Source organism: Motacilla alba, chromosome 17, assembly GCF_015832195.1.
Source record: "Motacilla alba alba isolate MOTALB_02 chromosome 17, Motacilla_alba_V1.0_pri, whole genome shotgun sequence".
Lineage (NCBI taxonomy): Eukaryota > Metazoa > Chordata > Aves > Passeriformes > Motacillidae > Motacilla > Motacilla alba.
Window position 1 is genome coordinate 9,985,083 of NC_052032.1, and position 16,238 is coordinate 10,001,320.

General features: G+C 45.4%; 1 protein-coding gene across 7 annotated transcripts in view; it reads right to left on the minus strand.

The window, feature by feature from the left end:
• DENND1A (DENN domain containing 1A) overlaps nucleotides 1-16,238 on the minus strand; it is a 152,091-nt gene that overhangs the window by 80,664 nt on the left and 55,189 nt on the right. For all 7 annotated transcript variants that reach the window (XM_038156104.1, XM_038156102.1, XM_038156105.1 and 4 more), the window contains exons 6-8: nucleotides 5,711-5,780; nucleotides 5,124-5,204; nucleotides 2,986-3,039 (exon numbers count right to left, since the gene is read on the minus strand). In XM_038156104.1, coding sequence (XP_038012032.1) covers nucleotides 2,986-3,039; nucleotides 5,124-5,204; nucleotides 5,711-5,780 — 205 coding nt within the window. The remainder of the gene's footprint in view (nucleotides 1-2,985; nucleotides 3,040-5,123; nucleotides 5,205-5,710; nucleotides 5,781-16,238) is intronic.

Consider the following 16,238-nt stretch of genomic DNA (forward strand, 5'->3'; position numbering starts at 1 on the left):
TCTCTCTGAGCACTTCACTTCCTAAAACAGAGAAATTAAAGAAAAGGGGGGAGGTGGAGGAAAAGGTAATAGCCAAAAATGCTGAATTAGGGAATTTGTTTCCAAATAGCTTCTTACAGACATGAAGGGGTTGCTATAGGATAGACAGCCTTATACAAAAAGCACATGTGAGAGAAAAATTAGATTAGTCATGAATTCAAGTGCAATCTTAATCATCCTTAAATAAAAAAGTGCAGAAAAGCAAAAAGCAAATATGATTTAGAAACTTAAAGAAGCTCAACAAAGCCTATTAGCACTTTTGACAGATCCAAGATACTTGGCCTGAGAAGTCTGCCAAGATGCTTCATACTGTGCAAAAATATGTTCCCCAGCTTGCCATCCAAACACAAAGAGCTGAAGGAAAATTAAGCATTGTATTCGGGAGACTTTGGTACCAGTATGTAGAGGGATAAAAACTGAGCTCATTATGGTTGGCTTCAAACATGTAAAATAAAACAATCATTCAGGTCTTTGTTACAGCAGAGCTGGAGCCACAGACAGGTACAGTCAAAGGAGGAAAAAAAAAGCCAACACATTTTGCCAAAAACCTATTAAACTATCATGTACTTTTTCTGTATTTCTCATCCCATCTGTGCTGATTAACATGATATTTTTGTCTAAACATAAGCTGTCTTCTCTAGGCTCTTCTTCCCCCTCTCACCCACCCTTCCACCACGCCAAAACACAACGCGTGACGCCACAATTCCTGCTAATAGTGGGAATTAAAAGAATTCTTAAGGAGCCCTGAACTCCCTTTGATGCCAGCCAGCCCAGGGGCACAGCAGAAGCAGCACACAATCCCTGCACCCGGCCGAGGATGCAGCCCCGCTCCACACGGATCTGTTTGTGAGGCAGCAGCTCCACTGCAAGGGAAATAGATGTGGGGATTTGATTTGCAATTGTTCTTTCATCGAGTTTATTGTGATGACATGACACACAAATGTACCTTCAGATGGAAAGATTTATAAGGTTTCTGTCTTGTCTGCTCTCCGAGATTTGCCAAGGACACCTGGGAACCATGTGGGCTGCATGGAAATGTATTGGTACTGAGGAGATTCACGTGTTCCCTCGAAGTTGTATTTATAAGAAAGCTGTCAGCTCTGAAGCTGAAATTGGGACTTACACATGTATTTTGAAAGACACGTCTCGTAAGTGACAAAACCATGAATGAGTTAAATAAATACAAATGAAAGCGTTCCAGTTTGCAGGGTAATTGTTATGGATTTTGCTTCCTAGGATTTAAACCTTTCTTGGGGCACTAAAAAGGGGGATTTTCAGAACAGGTATCCCCACTCCTCTCAAAATTCACCAAGAGCGCTCCTTTGGAACTTTATTCCCAGATCAATCATCCACCTGATCATTTGCTATCTAATAGCAATAAACACACACTGACTACACTGGCTTTTGAGATTAAAAATCACTTCTTCTCTTCCCCCACTGTCTGAAAAGGAAGAGGGACTGAGTGATACAAAAATACAGAGGACATCATCCCCAGCAAATGCCATCATTTCAGCCTGTTAACTGACCTGCTGCTTCTGAAACAGCAGCTAGTACCAGCAATTTCAGTCTTGCACTGTATTTCCTGCACCAGCCCCATTTATTTCTGAAGTCACTCTGCGTTTACACATCTGTCACACAACTCACATCTCCTGAAGCAGGGAACGAGCTGCTGGTGCAGAAAAGTGCCCATGCTAAATGGCTCTGTGACTCATTAAACATTGATCTGACACAAAGTCAGGTAATTCCAGGAGGTTCGTTAACATTCCAAACAGAGCTCTCTGCAGCTCTCCACTCATCATCACACCCAGCTTCGAAGTTTGGCACCACTAAAACTTTTGCTAATATGTGTTTTTAATGCAATTCCTGGTAAGACGTGTGGAATTCTTAATAAATCAGGTCAATTGATTAAAATACAGCAGACTTATGCCCATATAATCTCCTTGTATTATTCCCTAATATGGCCCACTTCCACAGGAAAGCTGCTTTAACAGGTAGATAAAAACCTCCCAAGAAATTACCCAACCCTGGGATAGTGGAAGGCGTTGCTGCCCGTGGCACAGGGTGGCACTGGATGGGCTTTAAGGTCCCTTCCAACCAAATCATTCTGGGACTTTATGATTCTATGTATTAGGACAAGATTTGATGGCTGGTTTAGAATCAGGAACTGATTCCTGAATTACACCCAGCATATCATATTTGCACAAAAATAAAGCACCTCAGAAGAAAGAGCACATCTATTAAATTTCCTGTCAGAATATGTGTCAGCATGAAGAGTCTGCAACACAGAAAAACCAGCAACAGTGTTTTGAAAGGCAAACAAAAAGCCCCGAATGCTATCTGCTATACAAATCACCCACAAATGAGATGGAATGTCTTGATGATTCCCTTTTTCCTTTCATGCCATCAAATGAAGAATATGATGCTGAGACCGACTGCAAAATGCTCAGGGAAGAAAACTGAGATGTCAGGCACGGGAGTTTGGCTGAGACAGAGCAGGAGCACATTAAAGAGTATTTAAGAGAAGCAAATGCCAGCATTGTCTCCCCACAGACTTATCATCTGGCTGGAAAGCTGAGCCAGGCTGGAACACACCCGACTGTGTGAGGCTTAAGAAGTCTCCCAAAAAGTGACTCTGAAGAGCCCAGGTGTGCTTGGCATTCTCAGGAGCCATCCAGCAAGCAGAGCACTCTCCCTGCTCTCTCGGGTCACTTTTCCAGAGGGGTGGAAGGGAAGGGCTGGCAGAGCTGCTGTTTCACCCACATCACTCTGCCCACCAGCACCTTCTCCTTCACGCAGCTCAGCTTTCAAGCACACATGCAGATTGTCTGCTGAATGCTCAGTATTTTACAGAATAAAACCTATCCCAAACAGAGCAATATTTGTCATCTCTATAGCTGCTGACATGAAATGGAAACAATGAAGTGTAGGGTCCTCCCAAATACTCACATTTTCAGGTATACTGGGAAGTTCTCTGGTGTCAGGCACAGTAAAGTAAGAGTGCTACAAAAAGAGCAAATATTGATTATTTCAATAATGTTGAAAGCAATCTAAATGTATTGCTTGGTACTGGGATCAGCAGGAACAGCAGTTGCTCAGCTGAGTAAAAATGACAGAACATTCGTTCCAACCACCAGCCTGAGCTCCCTGTCCTGGATGCCACAGGCTGGGTTCCCGGATCACAGGGGCAACAGGAACTGCAGTGAGATAGAAAGTATCAGACGCTCCTGGAAAGTTATATTCCATGGTTTTGTTCTTCAGAGCTGCTGCCACAGCCCGGCTCACGGCGGCTGTGACAGATGCCAAGGGAACTCCAGGCAGGCTGTAACTCAAGCTATCTTCCCCAGCCCACGGCAGGATGGACCTCAGGAAGCAGCAGCAGGCAGGGCCTGCTCTGACTCACAGCACCAGGGAGGTGCATTCCAGCCAAGGGGGAGCCATGGGAATGCACTGGGAAATGCTTCCTGAGGTTCAGTGCCTGCTTACCTGAGAAATACCAAAATGTTCTAGGTCACTTTTATACACCCTAAAAGCACATTTTGAAAGACCATATCGCTCTCATATTTTCATAGTCCAGTACACTGTTCAGGATTTTTAACTGTCTGCGTGCCAGGAGCCCAGGTTCCCTGCAGCTCCCAATGTGAGCACAGATGATTGGCATGATCCTGGGCCAGGGCTTTGGAAAGGAGAGAATGGCACTTGTATACAGTTCATACCATTTTTAAGATTCTCACAATTTGTCTTAGGGCTACTTATTAAGTACTGGCTGAAGCCTCAAAGGCTGTTCTATCCTTGGCATAGCTCCACAATTGGCACAACTCTCTTGCACACAAATCTCAGCCATCTCAGGGCTTCCTGATCAGGCTGTAACCTGAAATAGCAGGCAGGGACCACAGCTCCACTCCATGGAGACACTACATGAGAAACACAAGTTTTGCTTTCTGATACTTCACTGGTTCGGTTTGGTTTGGTTGCAAAGATGCAATGCCAAGCACTCAGAGCTGTACCACACAGAGGAACCTCGCTCTGACCCCGCAATGGGCTCAGAAACAGCCAAAACAAAATCAGAAAGACACGGTCCCTGGGCTGCTTTTTTCTGTCCTTTCTTGCTCCATTGCCCATGAAATGTCTGAGACGACGGGAGACAGGCAGCATTCCTTGGAACCACTGGTATGAAAAAACTGGAATATCCCCACTGCCCCTGTCCTGGGAGACAGCTTATCCCCTGAACAGAAATGCTGCTCCTCAAGCGGGGTCTCTGAGGGGCTGGGGACGTGTCCCGGGCCAGCTGGGAGCAGCAGGGCCACACAGCTGCTCCCTGGGCACTGCCAGCCTTGGGGCAGCAAGGGGCATGAGCAGCTTCTTGCCAGAAAGTGCTTTAAGGGGAGTAAAGGAAATGCAAGGGAGGCTTCCCAGGAGGGTGCACATGAACTCTCAGCTGGCAGCAGCAGCAAGGAGCGTCTGCAGTGCTCACCACAGCCTGCAGCACAAGGCTGAGCTGCTAAAATGAAGACAAAACCCCCGAAAGATTAAATTCAAAATGCAATCCTATCAATAAAATCCCACATCTATACTGTCAATGTGCTTTGCTTAATTTTCTCACAAAATATAAAAATGAAATAAATTCTTTGTTGTGTGAGGTTTTTTGAGGCAGGGGGAAGGAAGAGGAGAAGGAACCAGGAAATGTGATGAGCAGTTAATACTCCCAAGGCTGCTGTGACAGGTAAGTGCCTGTTTGCTTCCCAGCCTGCTCCCCCTCCAGACTCCCAGGGCCAGGAGCTGTGCAGGAGTGGGGGCAATAAATGTCCTGGTGCTGCTCCTGGCCTCCTGCAGGTCACCCTGCAGGAGTGAGACATTCCCAGGGGAATACACACAGCCTTCCTCCAATCAACTGCATTTCAAAGACATCTGAGCTTAGGGACAGGGGAGCAGAGGGCCCCAGTTGTGAAAAGGGAATTTCCCAGCCCCTCACAGGAAAACAACACGTGTGTACAAGCTCCAGGAGAGAGGACTGCTTGTGACATTGCTCTAGCATGACATGGAATGAATATTAAACACCTCCGTTTACACTGCCCCCCAACACTCACCACTCCAAGATGAACAGAGGTTCCTGGCTCAGGGATGGTGAGTTTATGAAATGTTTCTAGGAGCTCACTCCTCTGACTATCCTGAAATGAGAACAAACCAGGAATATTGAGCAAACACTGCTGTCACCAGATAAACTCCAAGGCAGAAGGGCAGGGTAGGCCAGAGGGATGGGCAAACATTTTTCATTTGTAAGATCAGTGCTACTGCCCATGACAAACTTGGATCAGACAGCTGGCAGAGACTGCTGGGACTCTGCAATATGGGAAGTGCAGAATCACAGGAACTGTGCTGAACACGGCTCAGGGAGTCAGGAAAGCCAGCACGGGGGACTGCAGGGACTTGGGCTGGATCCACAGCCACAGTCTTGCTCTTTATCTTTTTCAAAAAGAAAATTAAATGTGTATTTATTTTTCAGAGGCACTTGCCAAGCTGAATATGATCTTCTGTCTCACTGCATCATACAGATTAATAATTCACATGGTCATTTCTGATAGAAGCACTTCTTCAAACAGCCTCTTTCATCCTCTCACCCCCATTCACTTGATACTGGGATAGGAAAAGGAGGGTCAGTATTTTAGAATAATACCTGTCCTTTTGCTGAATAATCTGCCAAGACATTGAGCAGTTTATAAAAGACTTCAAACCACGGGAGGTAACTGGAACAAAAAAGAAAAATGAAAAAAAGAAGAGACAGTTATTTTGGTTTGAATCCTAATACAAGCAGACTTTGAAAACTGAATAATCAGTATCTCAGTTTTTAACTGTTTGAAACCTCATTCCATCACTGTATTTAGCCTGGCCCTTGCTTCAGTCAAACAGAAACTCCACCTTCGGTACATGCACACAACTTCCAAAAGAGAGGAAGAAACAAAATGAAAAGGGGAACATGCAGAAAAATCACATCTTTTTCATTTACTTCACGTCTCCATTCCACAAAGTAAGACAGTGAGGATGTTCCTTTTCCCTGCAGCTTTGGTGGGATTCTGTGTCCTGTTTTCACGGCACAGTTCTGTATTTCAACCCCCTTCCCAACAGCAGTCAGGAATTTCCCTCGGCTGCAGCGAAGGCAAAGCCAGCCAGAGATGCACTCCCTGATGCTCTTTAATGGCAGCTGCTTTCTGAAGCAAATGGATTCTATTTTGATATAGTTAGACAGGATTTAAAGTTTCTATAAAATATGACTACATCCTGACAGCTGTAAGGAATGGAGTGCCCTGTGGTCCCTGGCTGTGCAGCTCTGGTGATAAATGAGGTGAGAAGCTCTCTATGAGACAGACAAAGTGACTGGCACTCCATCATTAGCGTTTGTTTGAAGCCTGCGAATGCTACTGTAAAATGTAAGTAGCTTATCAAAATATACTGATAAGAAACTTAACTTTTCATGTTATATGACAGCATTATCGTTTAAATTAATACGCTCTAAACATCTTTACAAAGTGTGTATTCGAATCGAGCACAAAGACAGACAATTACCACTTTAAACAGCATTTAAGTTTGACATTATATTGTAAACAATCCAGAAGGATTAGGTAGAAGATAAGTTTCTTTCTTTCTGTTTAGTTAAATAAACTTCAGCAGAGTTAAAAGCCATTACAAGAGTAACAAGAAATCCTCTCCAAACATATCTGCTAAGTAGAGATTAAGAACCTGGTAAACAAATCCGTGCAAGGCATCAATCAAAAGAGTTTGAGAAGACAGAGAGGCAGGAAGGCAGAAAGCTCCCTGGCAGGGGGAAACCAAAGCTGCCTCCACAGAGGCACCATTAAAAGTTCCACCTAACCGCTCAGGGACTTGGCCAGAAAAATACATTTACAGAGTTAAAATGAGAGTCCTTAAAACCATCACTGTGCTCCTAATGTCTGTGTAAAAGAGGAAAACAAAAGCAGGTTCCCCCAGGCCTCCAGCTGCCCCAGGGGAGCTGGAGCAGGGACCTGAGGGGGAAACGCTGAGCCCCCAGACAGGGGCAGGTCCTGGGTGTCCTTCAGAGCTCCCTCACCTGTCCTGCCAGGGCTGTGCCCACTGCTGAGCCTCCCGCAGCTGCCCGGGGCTTCCTGCATCACCAGCACACACCCAACACGACACAGCTGCAGGCTCCAGCCACGAGAACTCTCCAGCCCAAACCAACTTCACGTTTTTACTGGGCCCTAGGAAAGAGCCTCTATCATTCCAATAAAAACAGCCCAGATACATCTCATATTCACACAAGGTCAAATGACCAGCAAACCCCCCAGACAGAGGCAGCCACAGCCCCGTTTCTGCCACCCTCGTGGCTCCCTGGCTTTCCCTGCTCTTCCCCAGCATCCTCTGATGAACCTGTTGTCCTTTTTTAACACTCACTCCTCCTTGTTTCCCAAAGGATGGGTGAGCATCTCACCATAACTGCTTCTTTTTCTATTCTGGGAATAACTTCCCATTTTGAGGACAGTGGCACAGCGTGGAATCTGAGGAAATGAGCTGGCATTTGAGGCAGAACTCGTCCCTCCACAACACACCGGGATCTGTGTGGCTCTTGCTCAAGAGAGGGGCAAGACAAACGAAGACAAACCCACCACAAAATTGTGCAGATTATGCCGACAATCTCACTTCAGTTTTCACCCCCCTCCGTTGTCACCACACAATTCAGGATCTCTCTCATCCCAAAATCTCTGGATACATAAGAAAGCTAATTTATCCTGCCATCTTCAACACTCTTACTTCATCACTTAATCCATGTGTTGACTACTCAAGAATAAAACAGTTCAGCTTTTATTAGACCAAACTGTGACCAGTTAAAGTTGAGAAAAATCTAAAAAATCCCCCAAGAAATACAGTTATCCGAATTTGTTTCTAGATGTCTGCCAAAAGGAAAAAGGAAAAAAATGTGGATTTTTTTTTTTTCTTACAGAAAGCAAATCCTCAAGGCAGCCTTTAAACACCCCTCCAAAGAAACACAGACAGAGTTTATAACCCAAAATTTTCTGTACCGCGTGGACCTTAAGTAGCACAACTGGTAGCACTACTGAAGATTTATGGCTTATGACTTGCTCATATTTAATTTGTAACCAAACACTTCCCCTTCCTCTTAGCTCCCTCAGAAGTTTTGATTAACTCTTGTTTGCCCAGGTCAGAGGTTAAGCAAAGGAAGGGAAGCGCTCTGCAGTGAGACTGCCCAGAGCCCCGCGCAGCGCGGCCCGGCGGGGCTGAGCTTCAAAGGCTCCCCGAGCACGTCGGGGGGAACAGCAAACAAAAACAAAGGGGCAGCCTGACGTTTCAGCTCCTCCTCAGCTTTTGGCTTACTCTTACAAAGGTAAATCTCCAGTGAAGTCAATTTTAAAAAGGAGAGATTTCCCCATGTTATTTGCAGCAGGCAAGCAGGAAGGAGGATGCGATAGCAGGATACCGAGCTGGGAATGCTGAACTCACCAAAGGCAGCTCCCAGGGAGCACTCAGGGTTTGGGAACCCTGTCAGCAAAAGCACCCCATGCTCCAGTGCAGCAGCAGCAAGCCCCAGTGGCAAGGGGGGCCTTTTCAAATGATTTATGAAGATTTGCCAATTACCATAGCAACTGTTTATAAAAGTAATGTTTAACATTGCCAGCTCCAACATTCCATTTCCTGGTGTGCTGGCACCATGTAAAAGCAGGGCCAACACTTGTGGAAGGGTCCCTGTGGCACCTTTGGTTTCCTCTGGAGCTGTGAAGTCCCACCTTGGTTGACAATTCCTGGAGCACCGGAGCAGCTCCTGGGCCGTGCACAGGCTGAGCTGCCCTCGGGCACAGCTCCTGTTTGGAATTCATGTGACTCAGAACTAGTCTGACATCAACACGTATCTGCAGCACCTCCTAGACTGAGTTGCAAGCACACATAACTTTTACTCCTTCCATTCACACAGATCAGAAGTGGAATTTTTAACACGTATTTATTTATAACACATACTATATATATTTTGATAACAGCATAACCAACTGCCATCTCCCTTGCAAAACAGAACAGTCATTTCCATTTTGCAGATGGGCACACTTCTCTGTGGTGACAGGCTCACAAAATCTGTCTGTATTAGCCAGGATTGGTTTCATGGAGTTCCCAAATCTTGACCTTTATGCTCAGCACAATAATCTACAGTGACCTAGAACACAGAACACAACCATGACCTCAGTCATTACATGAACTACAGACACATCATCACTAACTTCACTGACAAAAGTGTAAGGAAGAGGAAACTCAGGCCAAATGCATCTTCTGCCAGCACTGCTCCTGCATGTGCCACCAAAACACCCAGCGCCTCAGCTCATGGCTCTGAGGAACAGATAATGACAAATAACAACTCCCGTGTGCCCACGGCCTTGGCGGTGGCAGTGATGTCACCATGGAGCCCAGCAGGGTGGCACTCTGCCAAAGGAGTGACCTGTGCCACAAGGGCAGCTGCTCCTCTCCCTGTCCCCTCCACACCATCACTGCAACCAACAGCAAAACTCCAGCACAGTCAGGAGAGAGCTGAAAATCCCAGGAAGATTCAGCAGATTGAAAAAAAGAGATGGAATTATTATTATTATTATTATTATCATCATCATCATCATCATCATCATCATCATCGCCGTTTTTCTTTTCAATGTATGACCCCAGTGAAGGTTCCTGGTGAAGCAGAACACATTTTCTGACTCTCAGTGCCTGTCAATTCCTGCAGGACAAACGACAGAGCCTCAGCAGGAGCTCAGAAGGATCTTTGTGGATAATCCCAACACTGTGTTTGAAAAAATGCAAGGATGGAAAACACATCAAAAATTACTGCAGTCTCCTGGTGACTTGTTATCTTAGGACTTCTTGCATTTAAAGATAAAACTCTGCAATTTAAACTTAAACCCAATATTGCTTCTTTCCATCCTCCTGTACCTGGCAACTGATGATTCTCCCCCAGCCAGCATTACTCCTAATCATGGACTCACATTCTATTTTAGGTTAGTAATGGTTCTAATGATGAACTAAGTCATGTTTGCCAAGTCACAATGCTCTTCAGGGCTTCTATGCAAACATGATTTCAAACAGCAAAAACACATAATCAAAACACCTTTTCCTTCCCTTCATTAAAAGTATTAATTTCCCTTTTTAATTCTTTCTAAATTTCACCTTAATTTTTTACAGTTAAGATGAAGTAAAATGGCATTAAACTACAGATTTTTAAAACTAATGACTCTCCACATGCTATTATTTTCCTTGCAGGAATTCACTATTCAATTCTCTTTCCCACCTTCTTTTCCTCCCGTCACCCAGTGTTCCCAGCATCTTTACAAAACGCATTTGAAAGAACCAAGGCATCTCTCGGCTCATCTGGGAATTTCTGTAGGCTAAATTCTCAGTTCAGCTGCCTCTGTGTTGCAGTGTGTTCCCTACACCCCACGGGCCTCGGTGCCTCGTTATTCTCTGCTCTAGACTCAGTCTATTGACACCTTCTCACACTCAGGAGCTTAAGCACAGACACCCCAAATCTCCATAGCAACCCCCGTGCATGTGGATGAGATTACCTTACCTTGCACGGGAGCAGCCAACAGCCTTCTTTGAACATCAGCTTTTTATTTATTTATTTGTTTGGTTGGTTCAGGTTTGCCTGCCCCACTGTGAGTGCCCCTGCCAGTCACAAAGCCAGCTGCACCCTTGCCTCTCCTTGCTCCCACAGGATGCCTTTTCTTCCTGCATTTCTCCCAGTTTTGTAACAAACTTCCCCTTGATTATGACCCACGAGTGATCATGCCATGATTCAGTTTGAAGTTATGCAGCTTGAGCATGACTCATGTGCATATTTTAGAAGTACTAAACCCCACAGAACTGGATCTCATCTTAAGGAGCATCTTAATAAATAACTGTCAACAGCAAGTGCTTACTCTGCTGACTTGCCATTGTGCATTAACAATAAAAGTCAATTAAAACATTCCCTTTCCTGTTTTTCTGCACAGTGTGACCATGCCTGAGCAGCTCCAGCAAGTCTCCCCTGCACAAAGACTCCCAAGTTGTCTAAACGCCAGCCCTGAGCCCAGCCCTGCCCCAGGAGCTCCCCTGGCCCTGCCTCTAAATATCTGGACTTTAAAAAATTGGTTATGAAGGAGTTAGAGCAGTTTGGTACACAAAGCTTGATTTTAAAAAGCAGGATGCACTAGACAGCATGAGAGCCTCAAGATCCCCACCACAGTGACAACACAGAGAGAGGATTCCAAAGGCTTAGCTTGTCAAGGAATCTCTCTTCTCAAACCACGTTTAAAAGCATACATGAAAGTGCTGGGAGAGAGAATTCTAGATGTGGCAGACAATCAGAGATCCCACTAGGTTTGAGACATCTGGCATCAGTTGAAATCCATCACATTTCATTTGGGGATCAAAGCCTGCTGTTAAGTCTATCACAGGTTGAAATAGTAGATCCTGAACAGCCTTTTCATCCCAATGCAAATTAACCCTTTTTCCTTGACCAGAGAAACAGCTCCTTTTCATTACTGACTCCAATCATAAGTGCTTGTCAAGCTATGCCCTCTAGTACTAAGTTTCAGCTGAAATTTCAGCAGCATTATGAACTTTTTATTATAAATCAAAAGTGCTCCCTCCCAGCCACCAAGCCCCGTGCTCTGGCACGTGCTGCAGTGAGCTCCAAGGCCACTCTGGGACAGAGTTTGTGGCACCATCTGTAACACAGATAAATTCCTGAAGGGAAGAAAAATGTTGCATATAGGTAATGCCTTATAAACAAGGGCCTTGTTAACCCTGTAAAACCATGCCTCAGGCCTGCTACTTTGGCTAGGCAGAAGAGGACTATGGGAGAGTGACTCAGCTGAATTAGAGGCAGAAAACCAAGTTCTACACCCATTACGTGTTCGTACCGTGGTGGAGGGAGGTTGGTTGAATTATGTTTGTTATGATTTAAAACTATGCAATTGATAAAGGCCTAACTGCTTTAAAAGGCCTGGTTTTTGCACCTGCCTGGGGATTCTGCGTTGCTTTGCTTCCCACAGAAAACTGTACACACCTCTGTGTCCACGAGCCCCACTGCACAGCAGGCAGCAGAGCTCGGCCACGTATTGGAGAGTCAAAGCTGAGCATCAGGTGTGCACTTGTGATACCCGTGTGTGAGTCCTGACACGACGGTGAATCCTTGCATTTTGGCAAATTAGCTACAGGGGACACTGGGGGAGGGAATGAGGGTATTTCAGTAACAGAGGAGAAATCAATTACAGGCACCTGTCTTCTGCATTCCCCAAACCACTCGTGTTCCCCACTGGCAAGAAACAAAGTTAAGTGAAGCAAGAGGTTTTACAGTTCCCTTGACAGGGAGGGAGCTTCATCACAGGGAAGAAATATTCACATGCTCAGAGGGAGTACACACTCCCTCCTAATAATAAGCAAAGTTGCTAGGAAGTCATAAAAGTTAAACCACAAGCAGAGCTGAATGAGCCAAGTGAAAAATTCATGATTATGTTGGCGCTGTGGTACTTGCACCTGATAATTTGAGAATGCAAGGAACTGGGCTAGGCATGTAAAAATCACCTTACTTACAGCAAACAAGCACTTGCAGAGCAAGATGTCAATAGGAAGGCAACAAAGATCAAGTCCAAGTCTGATATTTTAGTGAAGATTGTTTATGACCACCCTGTACAATGGTTTAGGATTCACAGCAAACATTCAGATGTAAAAATAAGCACATAAAATGATAGTACTTGATCTTTACCTGCAGAAATACCACTGATGAACCTATCCACAGAATCCCTGAAAATGTATGACACGTTAATTAACAGAAAAGTCCTTCTGGCCTGTTTCCGGGCCAGCAAGCCCAATTTTTATTTATGAAACTTCTTGTCTAACCATCAGCTTAAGCCAATGATTAAAGCAGGAAACTGCCCACAATCATTTTCTCTGAATATTCAAACACTAATAAAGTCTAAAACACACCGAGGACAGTTAGTGCAGGTAATGCTCAGCGTGGAGGAAGATCTGTCCCTTCCCAAGCATGTTCATAAACAGCCAGGGTTACAAATGAAGGGTTTTATTTGGGCTCCCTGCATGGCCCAGGGACCTCAGCCTCTAGGAAGCCACACAAAGCCTCTCCCACGATCACAGTGCCTGGATCAGGGCTCCTGTTGGAACAACGTGCACAAGTTACTCAAGCAGCTTTTCTCGGCAGTTCCACCTCTGGATCAGCCCCAGCGTCTCCAATTACCTCTGCATAACCCGAGGGCTCTGCCACAGCTCCAGTTCTGAAGGAGGAAGTTGCCATGTAATCTCTGTGGAACGTTGTACACATCTGTCAGCAGGGAGAGGATGCTCTCGCTCCTGACAGATGCATTTGTAAGCCTTCAGACAGCAACCCAAAAGTGATCCATTTGTGGAAGAGAGGATCTATCCATCTTGTACTTTAACTACTTCCTCCCTGCTTTCTGATGCCAACGAGGGGGTTTTGGGTTTTCCCCAAGGTGATGCACTAATTCAGTTTGTATTAGCTCTAAGATGAAGTTTCCAAGCCAGTCAGCCAGGGCCAAAGGTAATAAAAAGTGACATGATTTAATTACTTCTGTTACAGTTGTTCAGCAACGAAAGAAGGCGCGACATGAAGGCCTAATTAATTAAGTAAAATTGGTTTCTGGTCAGAAGGCAAGACCAGTGAAGTGGCTGGACTGCATGCAGTACTATCAGCTTTATCCAATTCCACCAGTAGTGATACATTGCTAACATTTGACATTTTTGTTGTGATCCTTCTCATTGATATTTTACAAAAGAGTTTTGACTTGCAGTCAAGATTAAAGCTTCAATCAAATCTGCAAGAAACTTTCTACGACACAGCTTCACTATTCTTCACATTTACTAAAAGTCAGTTAAACTAGTATTCCCTGGATTGGCAATGTAGAGGCAAGAGGAGAAGCTTGCAGGACTGCTGGAATGTGTGGAACAGCACAAGTAAGGTCACAGGTCTTCTTCAAGGATGAGGACTAGAAGTGCTCGTGATCCCTGTAACGGAGGCAATCATTCTGCCTGTCCAGAACGGGGAGAGCTGACAAACAGCCCAGCTCTGGAAGCAGCTCCCTCTGGAAAGCATGGCTGCAGGTGGGAGCTCAGAGCATCCCTGACAGTGCAAGGCCCCAAACCTGTTGCTGCACGTCCTGGAGCGTTTCCACACTCACGTTCTTGCCCTGCCTGCCCCAGCCCTGCTCCAGGGTCCCTCTCCCCCTGCGGCCCAGGGCCCCAGGGCAGGGTTTGGCCCCGGCAGCGTGTGCAGGGGAGCGTGAGGAAGCCGAGGCTGCGGGAGCTGCACCCCGGCTCAGGACCAACAGGCAGCAGGAGAAGCAAGAACGGAACACGCTCCCAGTTTAACTGGAATGTGCATTTCTCTGGGACAGAGCTGGAACTCGAGAGCTCCAAGGCTTCTCCTTTGCAGCAGCACTGAAGGAGCCCGGCGCATCGGTGCAGGTTCTAGAGCGAGATTTGGAAGCGTTTGCACAATTACACTGCTCATAATTCAAACTCTGTTTTGTGTCTGTCGTTATAGGTCATTGTTGGCCAGATGGAAAATATTAAGGAAAAAGCATTGCAACTAAATCAATGGGCTGTAGAGTGCTGCCAAAAGGCCCCAGGCTAACTACAAGCAGATTTGCAGGCAGGCTCTGCTCCGGCACAAGGCGGGATCTGGCACATCCTCTGCCCTGCCTAACAGCAGGAGGGCACGGGGCCAGCTGAGAGCAGCTACTGTGCCAAACAGACTGTGCAGGGCTTGCTGCTTGAATGCTTCCACAGAAAGGCAGAATCCATGGGCTCCCTGTAAACAACTCCCTGTACTTCTGGCTGCTACTAACTCGCAAGTGGGATAACTTCATCCCACTACAGCGTTAATGCGAGCACGCAGCTCGGCCTCGGTACCAGCATCAGCGTGGAAACAAAGAAGCAGCAGTGTTAAAGGACAACTGCTCAACTCCAACGAGAATAATGATGTGTGTATGCACATACACAGTGAAACCCCAAATCAGCATCTTTACTCCAATGCCAAGCACCGTATGGGCATTCTTTGCAACCCATGATTTACAAGCAGGGAGAAACTAAAATTTGACTATTGAAAATCTGACTTTTAATATTTATTTCCAATATCAGTACTTCCCAGGTCATGTCATTTTTTTTTTGTACAGCTCGTGGCTGCTCTTACCAATGCACAGTCTGGTTTATCCAGACGTTCAGTGGGAAAAAACATCTTCCTAATATCACCCAAATAACCTCTTATGAGCTCAGCATCTGAGTGCAGCCAGCCATGCCTGCAGATAAAACTTCAAACTCACTGGATGGACATAAATAATTTCTGTTTCTAGTGGATAGTAAGAGAAAAAAATTATAGAAACAGAGGGGAGCTTCTGGTTCAAACATCATCACACAGAGCAAAGCTTCTTCAGCAAAGACTTCAAATCCCCTACTCCAGCCATAAGGCATTATTAGATTATTTAAATTACCATTATCTCATTTAAAGATACTAGAGCAAGAGAAGATAGAGGCTTTCTGGAAGAAGTCTACAAAATGGTTAATGGTAGAGACAAAAATGGAGGACAACAAATGTGCAGATGTAATACACAATTCTATTCTTCTTTTCCTGGAACAGTAGTTTCAAACAGCTCATCTCTATCTTGTAAAACTTGTAAGGACAATAATGGAAAAACCACAGGAAGTTTGGAAAAGCCATACTGGAGACAGTGTATCAGGAAGAAGAAACACAAAGCAGATAGCTAAATTTAATTGATGTCAAGCTCCCTCTTCACTAGGTTCATCACTTTTCCATATATATTCTGACAAGCAACTGAAAATAAGAGCCAGTGTCTGTTTAAGCGAATCAACAGGGGTAAAAACCCTAAACTTTTGAGATGTAAACTGTTTTATAAACATGTCAAGTTAAGGCAGAATGCCTGCAGCACCCGGAGCCCCTCCGGCCCTGCACACGCCCTCGGGGCGTTCGCACATTTTCTGAGCCACTTCAGCTCAATTTCCTGTCACCCAGCACAGAAAGTTGCCCCGGTTTGCTGCAGTTACAGCTCGTAAGAAACTCCGGTTCCTGTGAGAAAAGGTCAGGCTGCAGCTCCGAGTCCTGCCTGCCCTCTCCTCGGCTCTCTGAAAGGCCCGTGCAAAGGAAC